General features: G+C 38.7%; 1 protein-coding gene across 2 annotated transcripts in view; it reads right to left on the reverse strand.

Annotated features, from left to right (window-relative positions):
• Nucleotides 1–15,719, reverse strand: part of VSTM2A (V-set and transmembrane domain containing 2A) — a 42,892-nt gene that overhangs the window by 22,637 nt on the left and 4,536 nt on the right. For both annotated transcript variants that reach the window (XM_019520698.1, XM_019520701.1), the window contains exon 4: nucleotides 11,580–11,916. In XM_019520698.1, coding sequence (XP_019376243.1) covers nucleotides 11,580–11,916 — 337 coding nt within the window. The remainder of the gene's footprint in view (nucleotides 1–11,579; nucleotides 11,917–15,719) is intronic.

Here is a 15,719-nt window from a genome sequence, read left to right on the forward strand (position 1 = left end):
CAGCCAGAGCAGGAGCTGGGACCGCGGCTGCAGCCACGCGAGCCAGTGTTATGCTGGTTGTTTACTCAGCTGTTTCCCATGCAGGGAACAGCTGGACCAATCAAAAGTTTAAAAGCCCCCCCGCAACCAATAGATCTTGTCTTTTCACTATTTTGTTCAGTGACAGAGGAGGAATCGGAGGAGAAGGAATATGGTCGCTCTATGAGAGTGCTTAATAGTATATCTGATTTATCATTTTGTCAACTGGCACTACCCTTCTATAGCAGCAAGAATTCTGCTGAACCATTTTTCCAGTGACACAGGGCAGAGACACAGCAATAGCAGCTGAGGCAATATCAGCAACATGAGCAGCAGTGGAAACAGAAACAAGATCATTTTCTAGCAATGAAGTCACTGCTGCAGAACCCACAGAACCTATGGGATGGGATCAGTATCTATAATATAGGCTACAACTTTTATGCTTTTATTCTTTCTTTGCATCGTGTTAGAGAGTTTTTTTTATTTATCCGGCATCATTGGTCAAAGATGGAGAACAAACTTCAATGTGATGCACCTCTGAATTATACCAAAAATAAGTACAGCAAATTGTAATGGCAAACCATGTCACTAGCACCTTCTGAATGATCCTAGTAAAATGAAAGAGAGGGATGAGTTCTATTCACAGCACAGAGAGACAGAGAGTATGTTCTTCAGATGACATTCAGCTTTATAATCAACCAACCAGGATTAATTAATTTTTTACTGGTGTAAGAGAAGGGCATGTGTCTTAATGCCTCTGTAATCTGTAAATGATTTAGTCAAATAGAAAATCTCTGTCCAGAGAATGAAAAAAATATTAAGGAGTCTGTGCTTCATAGCTATGAAGAGCTAAGCTTTCAAAATAAAACAGCTGGAGAAGAGTCCTTCAAGGTTCAGAAAGACAAACACTAAAATCATTTTCAGTGGGGATATTCAATTTTTTTTCTCATTCCATTCTCTTCCCAGGGACATTTCATATACCTCTGCAGATAATATAAGATGGTGAAAACATGAGTTCTTCTAAGTCTCCACTTCCACCCTAGGGCTTTGTAGAACACTAATATTCATTATTAACATTTTCGGAGCCAAATTTTCTGATATCATAAACAGATACTGTTATACTGGCTTCTGTGATTTTGTGTGTTGGTTGGGGGGGAGTTGCATTAAAAGCAGCAGAGAATTTGGCCCATTTTAAAACTGTATACTTTGTAAAGGATTTTTGGAGTAAGATTTGCTATCACAAAAATAAGGTTCTTGATCCTCATTTGAAACCAAGCAATATTTGTTAAGCAACAAAGAGGTTGTTTTCTGAAGCAAAGCTATTCCAGGAATAGGCCCTGTCACATATGCTGCAGTTCTTGATGATCCAGTATGAGCTGCCAGATTGTGATAGATAATTTGAGTGAGTAGACTAATAAATTCCAAACAATTTTTTCCACCCTCTCTTTTTAAGTAATAGTCCTTTCTTTTTTCAATATGCTTGATGAATCTGTAATCTTTCCAGTCAGTAATCAGCAGTTGTACAAGATAAATGGAAAAGATGGAATATGTCTATCCTCCCTCTGCCAAGAGAACTCTGGAGAGGATCCCCTGACAGTTTTTCATTTAGCATTTTTTTTGTTCTGAGAGAGAGGTAACTCTCAGACATAAAAGTGGGTTGTTCTTTTTTTTTTAAGGGCTGAACATACAGGCCAATGTCTATGGCTAGTTAGTTCATTGGATAGCTGAATAGATGTGGTGCAGATGCAAGCAGAATAGGAAAGATACCAGCAAAGATATATGCAGGTAAACAGTATAGATGTATGCAGGTAATTAACCAACCAAAATAATCAATAGTAGGTTCAGAAGAGTGGAGATTAATCTTGGAACATTTCTATCTGTAGTTCTTGTAACGTATGTTCTCACTGCACTGAACTGACTTCACAAAAGGCAGCTAATGAGTTCTGAGCTCAAGGAAGAAAGCAAATTCTTCCTCAGCTCCTCATCCTGGATTCAGCCCTGAAAGCAGTGCAACACTGTGGTACACTTCCACGATATGCTTATTATTAAGCATAGGAAGACCTTCACTGACTTCAGCAGGAATATTTGTGCATTTAATGTTAAGCTTGAACTTAACTAGATCTGGTTTGTGTATTCAGCGCATTGGAGCACTGAGTCCTGTAACTGCCAGACCATGTAGAGCATTAGTGGTTAACACACAGGGCATATCTACACAAGACACTAATGGCACAGTACACTAATTCTACTGCCCATTAGCATGGCACAAAAAAGTGCTAATGTGCTAATTAATGCACAGGAGAATTAGTCTACTGTGCATTAGCATCACTTAAAAATCATGTGCCATTGCTAAAGCGCAATAGCACTGATTACCGTGCATTGTTAGTACCTGCTATTACAGGTACTAAATTTAATGCACCATAATTATGGTGCATTAATGAATGTGTAAACACACCCAGGGATATGCAGTTATGCAAAAATGTGGATATGCAGAAATGTGGGTTCTGCATTTACCTATCAGGTAAATACAGAACCTATTTTGCAAACCTGAGGCATGGTAAGATTTCATTCTGTAATGTTTTCTTTCCTACTGGTAGTTCTATGAAGGGGGTCAGCAGGCAGCTGTGGCTTTGGGTGTGGGCAAGGAGGTGAAATTCTGGCCGCAATGAAGTCAATGGGATTTCTGCTATATTCAAGGGGACAAGAATATCACCCATGGTGCTAGGAAGATGGAAAACCTTTTTCTTTATGCATATTTGAACCAGGAAGGATTTTCAAAGCCATCTAACTTCCCTTCAGAGACTCCTTTAATCTTTGGAAATCCCAGAATAAATCAATCCATCTTGTCATCAAAATTTACTCCAAGGTGGAACTTAGAACTAGAAATTTCTAATATAGATTTTTAATATATTTTATGCACATTTTGAGTGGTTTAAAGGTTACTGTTGATCATTAGAGGAGAAAAATAGATCACAAAAAAAATATATAGAACTTGCTGGGTCAGTGTAGGTCATACGTTGTGAGAGAATTTTTTCTTTCCTTCTTTTTTTGTTCATATATCTTGGTCCCTCAATCATTATACCTCCTTGCATTATGAGTAAAGTCAAATGAAACCAAAGAGCACTTCTCTGAAAATGATCAGCTCTTTGCAGGTTAAGGTCATATATTCTTACTGGACGCATCTACGTGAGACTCTATTGTGCAGTTATTACTACGTATTTATTTAGTACTTGTATAAGCAAGTACTAAATAAATGAACGGTAACCAGAGTTATTCCACAGTAGCACTGGCAAATGCCTTTTAAGTGATGCTACTGCACAGCAGCCTAATACTACTGAGCAGTAGCATCTTGGCACTGTTTTTGCCATGCGACACTATTGTGCAATAGTATCCGGCTATTGTGCAGTCAGCGTCTTGTGTTGCGGCACCCAACGTCTATCAGCTAAGAAGTTCACAGTGGTATTATGTTGTTTGAGAATAACTGAAAATAGGTACTGTATTTCTATGAAAGCTAATGAAATGTAAGCTCGTAAAACAAGAACAAATTAAGAGTATACTATGTAAAGACATCTAATTTAAATAGAAATTATATAGCTGATTTATAATCTTTTTTATAGAATTACGGAAATTAGCATATAAAAGCACTTAACAGAAACAACAAAAAGTACTAGTACAGTTTTTTCTGTTGAATAAATCACTAAAAATGTTGACTTGCCTTCTTACAGTGCTGAACAAACACTGTTGACTTTTAAAGATATTCTGATGACAATCCTAAAAACATCAGCACCAAATAAATCATGCTTCCTTTGAATAAGTGAAAATTCTGTCAGTCATCTTGGAGTGAAGGTTGGACCTGTATAACAGAGAGCCTAGGGCTCCATGTTACTTCAAGATAACAGCAGCCCAGCCAGGGAGCTCTGCAGTCTAGGCAGGAGGAAGCAGCTGCCAGTTGCTGGGGCAACAGGGCTAATGAAGCAATTAGCAGCCAACCCAGACACCCAGAAGTAGGCAGAAACCTGGGAGTATATAAACCTGGGATTTGGGCTGGCAAGTAGGCTAGCCCTGCTTACTGCACGGTTAGGAGTTCCTGCTCAGGAGAGGCTCCCAGGGACACTGGTCTGATCTCTTTGCTGCCTGTGGGAACACTGAGGCTTAGGGAGCCCACAAAGAGCCAGGCTGGGAGGTATGACAGTCCAAAGGTAAGGAAGGTTTGCCCTCTTACAAGCATAAAGAAGGCTGCTTTCTCTGTTGGTGTTATGTTATATCTTGTGGGCTTGTGTTTACTTTATCATTTGTACTGGCAGTTTAGGGTTGGGACTATAGGGGTGGCAGGAAGTCCCATGAGTACCCAAGGGGTACATGATCTCCTTGGACCCTGCTAGGCTCAGGCTCAAGGCTCAAGCACTTCTTGGGATCATAGTGGGCAGAGAGTGCAAGGCACAGCCACACAGGGGCCAGGGGCCTGGCAGACAGGGGCTGGGGCTCTGTGACAGAAGAGACAAACAGAGCTACAGCCTCAAAGCCCAGCCTAATTCAGTGGGCCCAGGCTAGAAGGCCTAGCAAAATTAAAGGGTCAGAGGCGTAGGAGGCTGAAGCCCCACACAGGAAACAACATTGCAATAATACCCACAAGGCATGGAGCATGGTAAAGGGGAGGATTTGGAGGTACACAATTAGCCCTTAAGGCTTGAGGTCCCCTTCGGTGACACAGTTACAGAGTAAGGCCTAGCAAGGGGCCTAAGGACTAGTGAAGCCCAGGAAGGGGCCTGGGCACAGACAGAGACCAGAGGGGCCAGTTGGACTAAGGCCACACAAAAGCCTGTGGGCACCCTCCCTATTCATTGATATTTTTATCAAGGCATGGCAGGAGAGACAGGAAAGCACCATAGGGGTGGAAAGGAGCACAGTCACAGAGCCACCTGGGGGCATCACAGCCACCCCTGGGGCCCTGACATGTTACAACCAGGATGATGACTTTTTGTAGATTGACTGTATCTAGAGATATACAGATAGAAGACAGAAAAATCATGGTGCATATTCTACAGTTTGGGAATATGCACCTGTCTCATCTGCCATGCCTTGTGCCTGCATGCTGACCTGGTCCATTCAGATTCCAGGGTTCCTCAGACCCAAACCTGCGGAGGCAATTTCCATCCATTTTATCAAGATCCACTGGCTACCAGAGTATTTCATATCCCCTCCTGTCACCCTCCTGCCAAATACTGTAAATTGTTGCAGTATTTCCTGATTTCTAGAATTCATTTGGTTCTGTAAGATGCCAAGATCTGCCTTCCCCTCTTTGCCCCCTCATAAATTACACATCAAGCCGCTACTGGTATCTGAGGAATTGTTTTTTACATATCTCCTTTCTAAAATAGCAAAATATTTATGGGAAGCAAAGATAGCTCTGGGCATATAGCTAATTCTGTGGATGGATCAGTTCCTTCAGGAAACAAGTAAGAGTCTAATTGTATCAGTCACAATTTGGGCCTGGCATGATTTTCTTATATGTAGCCAAATACCCTTTGTGCTTGGTGACGATGACTCTTTAAAAAAAACCCAGAGTTGTAGCCAGCAGCCTGCTTGGATCCTCTGTCAGAGATTCATTGGATTGGGGGTAGTTTCTGGGAGGTACATGCTGTCACCAAGTCGCATTCTGCAGTCAGTAACACTGATGTGAATCTGGAGCCACTCTACTTAAGTAAATGGAGTTATTCTAGATTCACTCCCATGGAAAAAAAATAAGTCTGTAGCTTCATTGGCTTCTTTTTGCTGGAAAATAATTCATTTAAAAGTTTGGCCCCTGGGTAATTACACCAGTGCTGAGATTTATGAGAAATTTTGATAAATTAAATGTGTAATTTTACTTTTGGAACATAATATGTTGTTATGTATTATGCAGAAAAAGTGTCTATCACTCTACCTACATGGGACATTTTTTGAATGTATGCAGATTAGTCTGTCACATTACTCAGATTGGTGTTATGTTGTTATGGCAAACTTCATTTCCTACAGACCATTAATATGAAATAAAAGGGTCATGCTGTGGCAGCTTTGACTTTTGCATTCCTGGCTTCTCCCTCCAATTTCAGTAGACATGTAATGCTTGTTTAGGGTTTATTTTATTATTTTTTTGTTTTATATATGTTCTTATAATTATTTTCCTCACTTTCTGTATCTTATGGCCATTTAGCTTACAAACAATAATAAATACTTTTTCAGTATTTTGGCTGTAGCCATGTTGGTGTAAGGCAGGCAAGGTTCTTAGGTAGATGTGATATCTGTTATTAGACCAACTAAATAGTTGGGAAAAAATGTTCTTTGCAAGCTTTCAGGCACAAATGCCCTTCTTCAGGCATAGAGAGACTCTGCTGGTGTTATGTGTTCTCCAAGGTAGAAAAGAAGCTAATTTACAACATGCAGGTCTGTGAAAATGCAAATGAGTAGTAGTTTGGAAGATGATAGGTAGAGATAGGAAGGGTGGGGAGGGAGGGAAATGTGTAAAGGAGTGTAAGTGGTCAGCTGCAGGCAGGTTACCTGGGGTTATCAGATGATAGGCAGGTTGTAATGTGTCAAATCCAGTGCCTATATTTTTTTCGCCCATAATTGTTTGCATCTAGTAGATTTACGAAGTGAAGTTTGTAGGCTCATCTATGAAAGGTTCTTTGTAAATTCCCTTTGAGGATTAGAATCGAGAGATAGGAGAGGGAGTGATTGTTTTGTGAGAAGTGGGTACCCCCAGGTAATTGGATACAGGTTTCTCTTGCTTTATGCTGTACATGCTTTCCTGGAAAATGGTGCACAACTCAAATTCACGTAAAGGGAACCCACTTTACAATGTAACAAATGGGAATACGTGCCAGGACCTCAACTGTACTGACCCCCAGACCCACTTCTTTTCTACTTTGGTGAACATAACACCAGCAGAGTCTCCCTATACCTGAAGAAGGGCATTTGTGCCCAAAAGCTTGCAAAGAACATTGCCTGCCATAATTAATACTTTTCACTTTTATAGTCTTCATATCAGAGTTTCTCTTGAAATACTGCACAGCTGTTTATTAATTAAGCTTCACAACATCCTGTGACATCAGTAAAGGATACACAAGTACCACAGAAATATACACAAGTCTATTAAAATTCATTATTTATCAACCATTGCTACACAGTCCTCTCATAACTATCACAGATATTCTCTTGTCTGGGTAAAAGCAGTAACCTCAGATACTTCTATATGATAATATTTTGCAAATTATGATTTTCTTTAAATAGTGGTGCCTACTCTGGATATGATAAATGCTTCTCTTGTGGTACCTTTTAGATCTTTATTGCCAGTGCAAAACTGACACTTCAGAGAATTTTATACTAGGAATCAGCAAAGAAAGAGTTCAACAAAGTGATGTGTACCTTTTAGATATATGTTTTGGAGAAAAAACATATTCCTGCTATCAAAAGGAACTGATCTGTCCTACCCCATAGCTATGCTTGCAAAACATGTGAACATTGCTCTCTTCCTAATTCCCAAGTCTTTTTTTCTTCATTATAAGACCAACATTTCTCTTCGATGTGTTTATAAACATAAGAGAATTTCCTACAAGGCAAAAAGGAAGACAAAGCTGGCCTAAATTCTGATACCCATTATCTATCCTGATTAATGCTTATTCTTCAATCAATCCCACTGAAGTCAGGGCCCTAATCAAATGAGTGAGGGGATCAGAGTTATCCCACACAAACATTTGAATTATACAAGAATGCTTTATTTTTTAAACAATATTTCCATTCTGCAGAATAGATGTTAACGACATGCAATGTAATCAAGCAGAACGATGTCTGCTCTCATACCAGCATCTTAAGTAGTAAACTGAAGTATCGGAAAAGGGATTCATTTTCTTTTGACTACATAAAAACCCTGTAGTAGACACATGTTGATTAAACACCTTATTAAGAAAGAACATTTACTGTGTGCCTGCCTGTATTTACAATCTGCCTTCTGCCAGTCTGATTTCTCAAAGGTGGATACCTTCTCATCCTTGGCTGAAATTACTGCACTAAGTTAACTAGGTCCAAATTCTCAACTGACAAATAAAGAAAGGAAAAGTTGGATCTATAAGATCACCAAAATATATCAGGTTTTTTTTCAGAATGAGGAAAAATAATTGTTGACCCTCAAAAGTTATATTATTGGCAAAAAAATTGCACTGTCAGTTATATTATGGCACTTTCTGATGGAACCAGAATACAATATCAAATATTTTGAGCTTTATCTGTTGTTGGAGTTATTTGACCCTTTGTGAACTGAGGGCCCCTCCATACTTCCTATTTATACTGTGATTAGCATGTTAATCACACCATAAATGACAAGGGTGATACATGCACACCTAATTTATGGTCCATAAAATGACAACCTAGCCATAAAAATGTTCCACATATAATGTAGAACATTGTTATGGAAGTTTAGTATGGCACCTTAAATTGAATGCATGGCATGTTCATACTCTAAGGTTGTCTAGACAAGATATCCAACAGTCAGCTGAGAGTCATCAGTTGAAATGAGACCCAGGCAGTCCTGGTCTCCAACTGCCTGTTGACAACATTGCCAGCACTGGCCTGGCCAGACCTGGTCTGGAACTGACCCCAGTTCTCCAAAAAAGCCTCAAGTTGCCTTGGGAGCTCATGGTAATGACCCTGGGCTGCCCTGGACTGGCAGCTGTCAAGGGCAAATCCCTAACCCCTAAATTGTGCCTCCCATTATGTATGTGTGACTTGGCAGGAGGCACAATTGTTGAAATCAGGGATCATATCCCATTGCACCATTAAATTAATTTGTGCCAGGGACTCAAGTGTCAGCTTGTAAGCAGAGCACAAATCTGTGTTTCATGACAAATCATGAGTGAAGGTAAGAGATTAAATCTGTAATATTTGATCAGTAGAATAGTCTAACCTTGGTCTACTAAGTTTTGCTGTTGGAAAAAAGGTGGAGAAAGAATATAGGTGTGCTTTTTGAGGTCAAAAGAAAGCCCTCTGTGAGATAGTTTCATAGTTTCTAGGGTCAGAAGGGACCTGAGAAGATCATCTAGTCCGACCCCATGCCATCGCAGGAAAGAGTACTGGGGTCAAACGACCCCAGCAAAGTGTTCATCTAACCTGCTCTTAAAAAACCCCAGGGTAGGAGCCTGCACCACTTCTGTTGGAAGTTGGTTCCAGACCCTAGCCACCCTGACCGTGAAATAGCGCCTCCTAATATCTAACCTAAACCTACCCTCTGCCAGCTTGTGACCGTTATTCCTGGTCACTCCTGGCGGTGCTCGGATATGATATATAATCATATATTCAAAACTTTATAAATTCAGAATACTAATAAAGAACAGTGTCCAGATTACTGGCAGGACCAGACCTTAACAGGGCAAAGCAATGGATTAATTATAGGAAATAATGAATATTTTATGCCTATGATGCTCCCAGCTTGGTTCAATAGACTACCCACTGCAGGTACACTCTCACCACAATTCAGCAAAGTTTGTTAGCACACATCTAACTTTAAGCTCATCACAGATTATAATTGAGTTCATGCAGAGCTGAGTGGGAACCACAATTTGAATTTTATAGGAAATTCTTCTATATCAAAATTTGTTGGGTTTTTTCTTTCAAATCAAAATAAAACTGAAGGCTTCCTAAATCTCCTGTGAAATGAAAATTACACAAAAAACTTGATCTGGCATCAACTAAAAGAATCAAATCAAATATCACCTCAATCAAATCAAATTTTCCTTTTAATTGTGACTTAAAAATAAATAAAGGCCTCTTATAAATAATACTAAAAAATCATTTGGATGTGAAAAATCAGAGTATTCCAATCAGAAAATGGAGTGTTCAGATCTTATCATCATTTTCTCTCCTTGAAACATAATTACATTAAAATTTGCCATTAAAATGGATACATTCCCATGGGAAAAGTTGGATTTCATGAAGTGGTATTTTCTGGTGTTCTCTCAGAACAGTTTCAGTCAGCTTTGCTCATGTGTTTAAAGTTGGAGATGTCCTTGAATACTTTCTCAATGTTTTTCTCTTTCTATAAATGGATGTAACCCAGAAAAGCTTTAACTTGCACAACTGTCTTTTCAGAACTTTTTGATTGCTTTGCAGTTCTAAGAAGCTTGTTCTGGTCATTCCCAAATGTGTTCTGTTTCCTCATTCCCTCTCCATTGCCATCAGTAGCATATAATGGTGGAAGGTCACACTATGTATATGTGTCTTTGCATAATTTTGGCATTCACTGTTGGGAATGCAATGATAAATGCTCAATCTCATATGGCCTATTTAGAAAGCAATAGACAAAAGTATTCAAATTAAATAGTATAGCAGTTTCTCTGTAACAGACGATGAGGCATTGCCTGATCCAAAATCCATTTAAGCTTTGGATCAAACCTTTAGTGTTCTAAAAACTGACAAATCTGGCAAATCCAAATTATCTCTGAAACTTCTCCTATGAAGGTTTCCTGTGAAGGACAGAAATTTAAAAAATATTTAAGTGACTTTGGAATCAAAGGCTAATCTTCCAAAGTGGTGCAGGCACTTATAAACTTAGGGTCTTGACTATGCAGGGCACATGTGCATGAGACATTTACTGCGGAGCTGCCTAATTCGCTATGCATTAAAGTCTCAGTGTCTACACATGCAACCCTTTTAGGCCTCAGTAAACTAATTAACTCCACCATAGGTTAGTACTTGTAAACAGAAGTACTATTCTATGGTGGCATTCTTTAGTGTGCAGCAACACACATGTAGATGCTGATAGGTCTGGCTGGGGCAAGAGGGTGCCTACCAGCTAGCTCCACACTGGGGCACCCTCATGCCCCAGCCAGCCCTTCTGCAGTAAGTTGAGCTGGGTCAGGCTGCCCCAAGCCAGCTCAATGAATCATGGTCCTGGGCACACATGTAAACGCAACTCCCAGGAGCAATTTACTCCAAAGTGATATACACCCTAGTTTATTGCTCCATGCTGATAGCATGTGTTCATGCACCCACAGGGACCTTATTGTGCAGCAAATTAGGGTATTAACGTATAGTACTGTTAATTCAGAATCTATCCTACAATACTGTAGCTTTCCTATGTAGACAAGTCCTATTTTTAATTTACATTCAATAAGGCTTAGGTTTCTTGATATCCAAAGCACTTTGAAAACAGGAATTAGACTAAGACTTTTGAAAATGCTTCCTATCATGTTTTCAATTTATTGTGCCTAGCATGTAAAAAGAAATATTCAGTACAATCTCTTTTATAAGAACCTCCTATGGGAAAAGTTAATTAAAAGAGAGGATTCACTATAATAGGGTTAGTCAATTTGCTACATCACAGTAATGAAAAAAAAATGGTGCCTATTGTTGGGATTGTAAAATGAAGGGTTGTCAATAAACAGGATTTATTATATAATGAGGTTGTACTGGATATTAAAATATACGTATTAGGCACCATTTTTTTCTGAGTCACAACTTTTCATTATTCTGTTTAAGTTCTTGTTGAATGCTGGTCAGCAGTAAAATGAAATGCTCAAAATGCTCTTCCATACCTGATTGTGGACTTTGTTTTGGGATTTTGGCTGCTGCTTCAGGGCTGGAAGTGGATCGCACACGCTGATTGGCAGGGTTATGGTTGCTACTTGGAACAGCTGCTGAGATGTTCTTGCGAGGTTTCATATCTTGCAACCACATTGGGGATGCTTCAAAGGCCTGCATTCGCCGAGAGTGGCTATTCGCATTGACTTTGAGAAATGCCTGAGCCTTGTATTCCTGAAGGTCTCCATAGTTGGCATCTGTCACCCTGCACTCATACAAGCCTTCATCCTTTTTCCTCACTTTTGAAATCTGCAGCTTGTGGGAGATGTCATTCCCTTGTACTTTCACCGTCTGCAAATTTTCCAGGAAAAAAGAAAAACAGTACATTAGACATTATCATTCCAACATTTTTTCTCTAGACAGAATATCCTGAGACACCGAGTGTGACTATTCTAAAAGACTGCATGCCAAATTAATCAGGAGCAAAACTAGCTAATTTCCGGAAAGTTCCACTGGGGGTGAATATAGTTCCTTATATTCATATAGAAGATTAGTGCCTTATCTCCAGAACTGTTTTGTATGATGTGTTCTGAGTGTTAATTGGTTTCAGACAAACAACCTGAACTTTCACATTCTTTTTAATTAATTCTTCAAGATCATGAACATTGTTAATGAGCTTTCTTGCATAAACCCGATATCGCTGAATTTCGTTGGTTAAATCTTTCCAATTACATGACTTTATTGAATCATTCAACTCTTGAGCTAGTGCATTAACAATCTTGTTGGAGATGTTTGCCAATATTAAGCTTCTTTAACAATTTATTAGATTATCTTGTACTCTTCACTGTGATAAAAAATTATTACTGCACATAGAATTTCTTCACATCAGACTTGCCCAAAGTTTTGTTATTTTTGTTTTTAGCAGTATTTATGAGGCCACCAAGATATGTAGCTATTTTAAGAAAAAACCTATTATATACAAAAGCATACATATATTAAAATAATGTGTCATTTTGGTGATTTGACAATACATAACACACAGTATGTATTGTTTTGTTAGAAAGATTTAGTTAATACAAAACCATTCAATGCAGTCTTTGATATCCTAATGTACTATAACTTATTTTTCATATTGTATAATTAATTTCAAAACACAAATCATGCATTTTTGAATAAGGAGCAAGACATTGTAATTTACTCATAAGTAAAAGGTACCAAGAGTTACAGGAAACAGTAGCAGAGTCCTTTCTTTGTATACCTTGTTCCTTTGAGTCATTTATATTAAATTAATAGGCTATTTTATATTGATGATTGATAGCTGACCAGTTTTTATAGGTGTGGCCCCACAAAAAAACAAGCTGAAGGGATCATCAGAACTGACAAATATGATCTTGAGAGAGCCCTGCAGTCTGCCTTCGTTCTGCCACCAATATCCATTATATAAATTCAGCTGCAAATGTAGCTTTATTTCATACAGTAGCAAAAAGATGAAGATGGCAAGCAGCAGGGAAACATTAGAATAATGAAGATGTGACAGGTCATAGAGAAAGTTAGACTGCAACCAGGCATATGCTATTTATGATTATTCAACACATTGTGCCTAATAGCTTAGCATATTGTCATCCCCAGTATTGGCAACAGACTTTATTCTGCCTAGTATACTACATAAAGGACAATACTTATGGATCGTAGTATGAAATGAGATGAACTTACAACAAAAAAATTATAGTTTCCATCTTTGTAGATCAAGTACGTTGTTTGATAAATTATATCTAAAAAACAGATGAGGAGTTTTGAGTATAATATTATATACACAAGAGGTGCGGGCTGTTTATTTATTGCAACCTTATTAAATAGTAATAATAAAATATCTATTTTAATCAGATCAAAATGAAAAATAGTTTCAAAGAAATATGAAACTCAGCATAACCTTAAATCAGACACACAGACCAAATTCTACCTTCAGTTATAAGCAAAAGCATTGGCACTTCAAAGGAGGAACTGAGAATTTACTTTGTGTTTGGATTTGAAAAGTAGAAATGGTATTAAGATAAGATTGTTTCATTTTGTATGCTTTTCTATTCCAAATTCCAAAGAAATGATGTGTTTCTGCATAAATACAGTGTATTTCCAGAGGAACCCAGTACCTCACACAATGCCATCTTTTTGTAGGAATTTGCCAAGTGTCCTTAAAACTGTATTCTTCCTATGATATAGACAGATTTCATTAACATCAATGGGATTTCTACATATGCACTCAAGAAAAAATAACCTCTTTTTATAGCAAGAATATTTAGAAGGCCAATTTGATATATACATTTTAAAGCAAGTAAATATATTTTACTTAAGCTTATAAACAAAATTTGACTGCAGGCAATCAGAGCAGTATTTGATAATATTGGCACACAAAATGAGATGAACATTATTAACCTGAAGATAGCTAGGATTTTAAACAATTCAAGATGGGCCATAACCTGCAATTTTTATGAAATCAAAATCCCTATGGCCTTCAATGGGAATTGTGAATGACCAAATACTGAGTAAGGAGTAAATTAATCAGTAGTTCCCCCCAAAAAGGCCAAATCAAGTTCTGGGTCTTATTAAACCAGTCACTGTACAAAAACAGTTAAAGACATGCACCATGCTATAAGAGGTTTACAGTGTAAGGTTTCTAGGAACGTGGAGAATGTGAGAAAAAGGGCTATGGTCACAACATATGCAGTTATTAATGTGAAATGAAGAAATGCATGCTGCAACAGAACTTTAATTAGTGTTATGCATCCAAGAATGGAATACAGAACTGAATCTTAAATGATTTGCCGATATTGCAGTTGATATTCCTGCTGATGATTTAGGTCAAATTATGCCTTTGGTTTCCCATCTAAAATGAACAATCTTTCCAGAACTTGTGGGAATCCTTATCCCTACTGCTTTGGCTTGTAAGGAGAGGGACATACACAGTCACCCACTGCCTCCTCAAATTCCCTGGGGGACTCTGACAGAACAGTCCCTTCATCTCTCTGAGCACAGAACCTACTGATCTAGCTTTCCAGAAAGGTGTGCAAAGGAAAGGAAATGGACCTGCATCTTTCTTTCTTCTGCATACCCCTTTTCCTACACTGCCTGACTTGTAATTCAGACAGATTATCTAATTATTAAATCTAGCCTTATAGACTCTGACCCTCCAGGTCACACTCAGGAGAGACACCCAGTGAAGTCACTAGGGCTTTGCCCAAATAACAGCTGCATTATAGCTATTGTACTGGATGAAACCTTTTCACAGTAGCAGTAATATCTGTTTCCCATCAGCTAAAAGTATTTTTTTTAATCACCTCTGTAAATAGCCATATACTAAGCAGAAGGGAAATGCCAACCCAGAGGAAATTTCAGAATTTAATTCAGAATTCTAATTTAGAATTCTGGGGCCATATCGTTCCCTCCCTTGGTACATCCAACGGGAAGATAAACTGTTCTGGCTGAGCCGAACCAAGTTAGTCTACCTTCATGAAAGTTCTCTTTACTGGAAAGAGGGGCTGAAGGGAGCAGCAGTTCTTCACTACTGAACAAGTCACGTCCATTCACCAGTTGCAGAAATCCTGGGGAATCCCAAGGGAACCAGGACCAGCCCAAGGGAAAACCCTTACATGTCTTCATCCTTATAACCCCTTCTTCAGTGTCTGGCATGATTACTCTGATGACACTGTACTGTGGGGACCATGAAGAGACTCCATGAGCAAAATAATTCAGGGCCAGTTAGAATGATCATTCTCGGTAAATTCTACAGGTCGGTACAGAGGGAACTCTGACTTCAGCATTACCTAATGTGTGGCACACCACTCCCTGCCTTCAGTATACTCAGTACTCTCTCCTGGCAGATCCAAGCTCCATGGAAAACCCTCTTCAGTCTTGCAAACTGTGTGTGTGTGCACATGTGTGCAGAATATGGAAGGAGCAGTAATGTGGATGAAACAAATCTGTCTTATTCACATTCACAGGCTTGAGAATATTCACACATATCTTGGGAACATGTTCTAGTCCTATAGTTTGCTTTGGTTAAGGGTTTTTTTTAACAGTGCAATTTAATAAACTCATCAGATCTGTGTTGTTTCTGTGACCACAAGGTGCCAGTGAAGAAACCAAAAAAAAAAAAAAAA

Source organism: Gavialis gangeticus, unplaced genomic scaffold, assembly GCF_001723915.1.
Source record: "Gavialis gangeticus isolate Ggan-Ray unplaced genomic scaffold, GavGan_comp1, whole genome shotgun sequence".
In the NCBI taxonomy this organism is placed as follows: domain Eukaryota; kingdom Metazoa; phylum Chordata; order Crocodylia; family Gavialidae; genus Gavialis; species Gavialis gangeticus.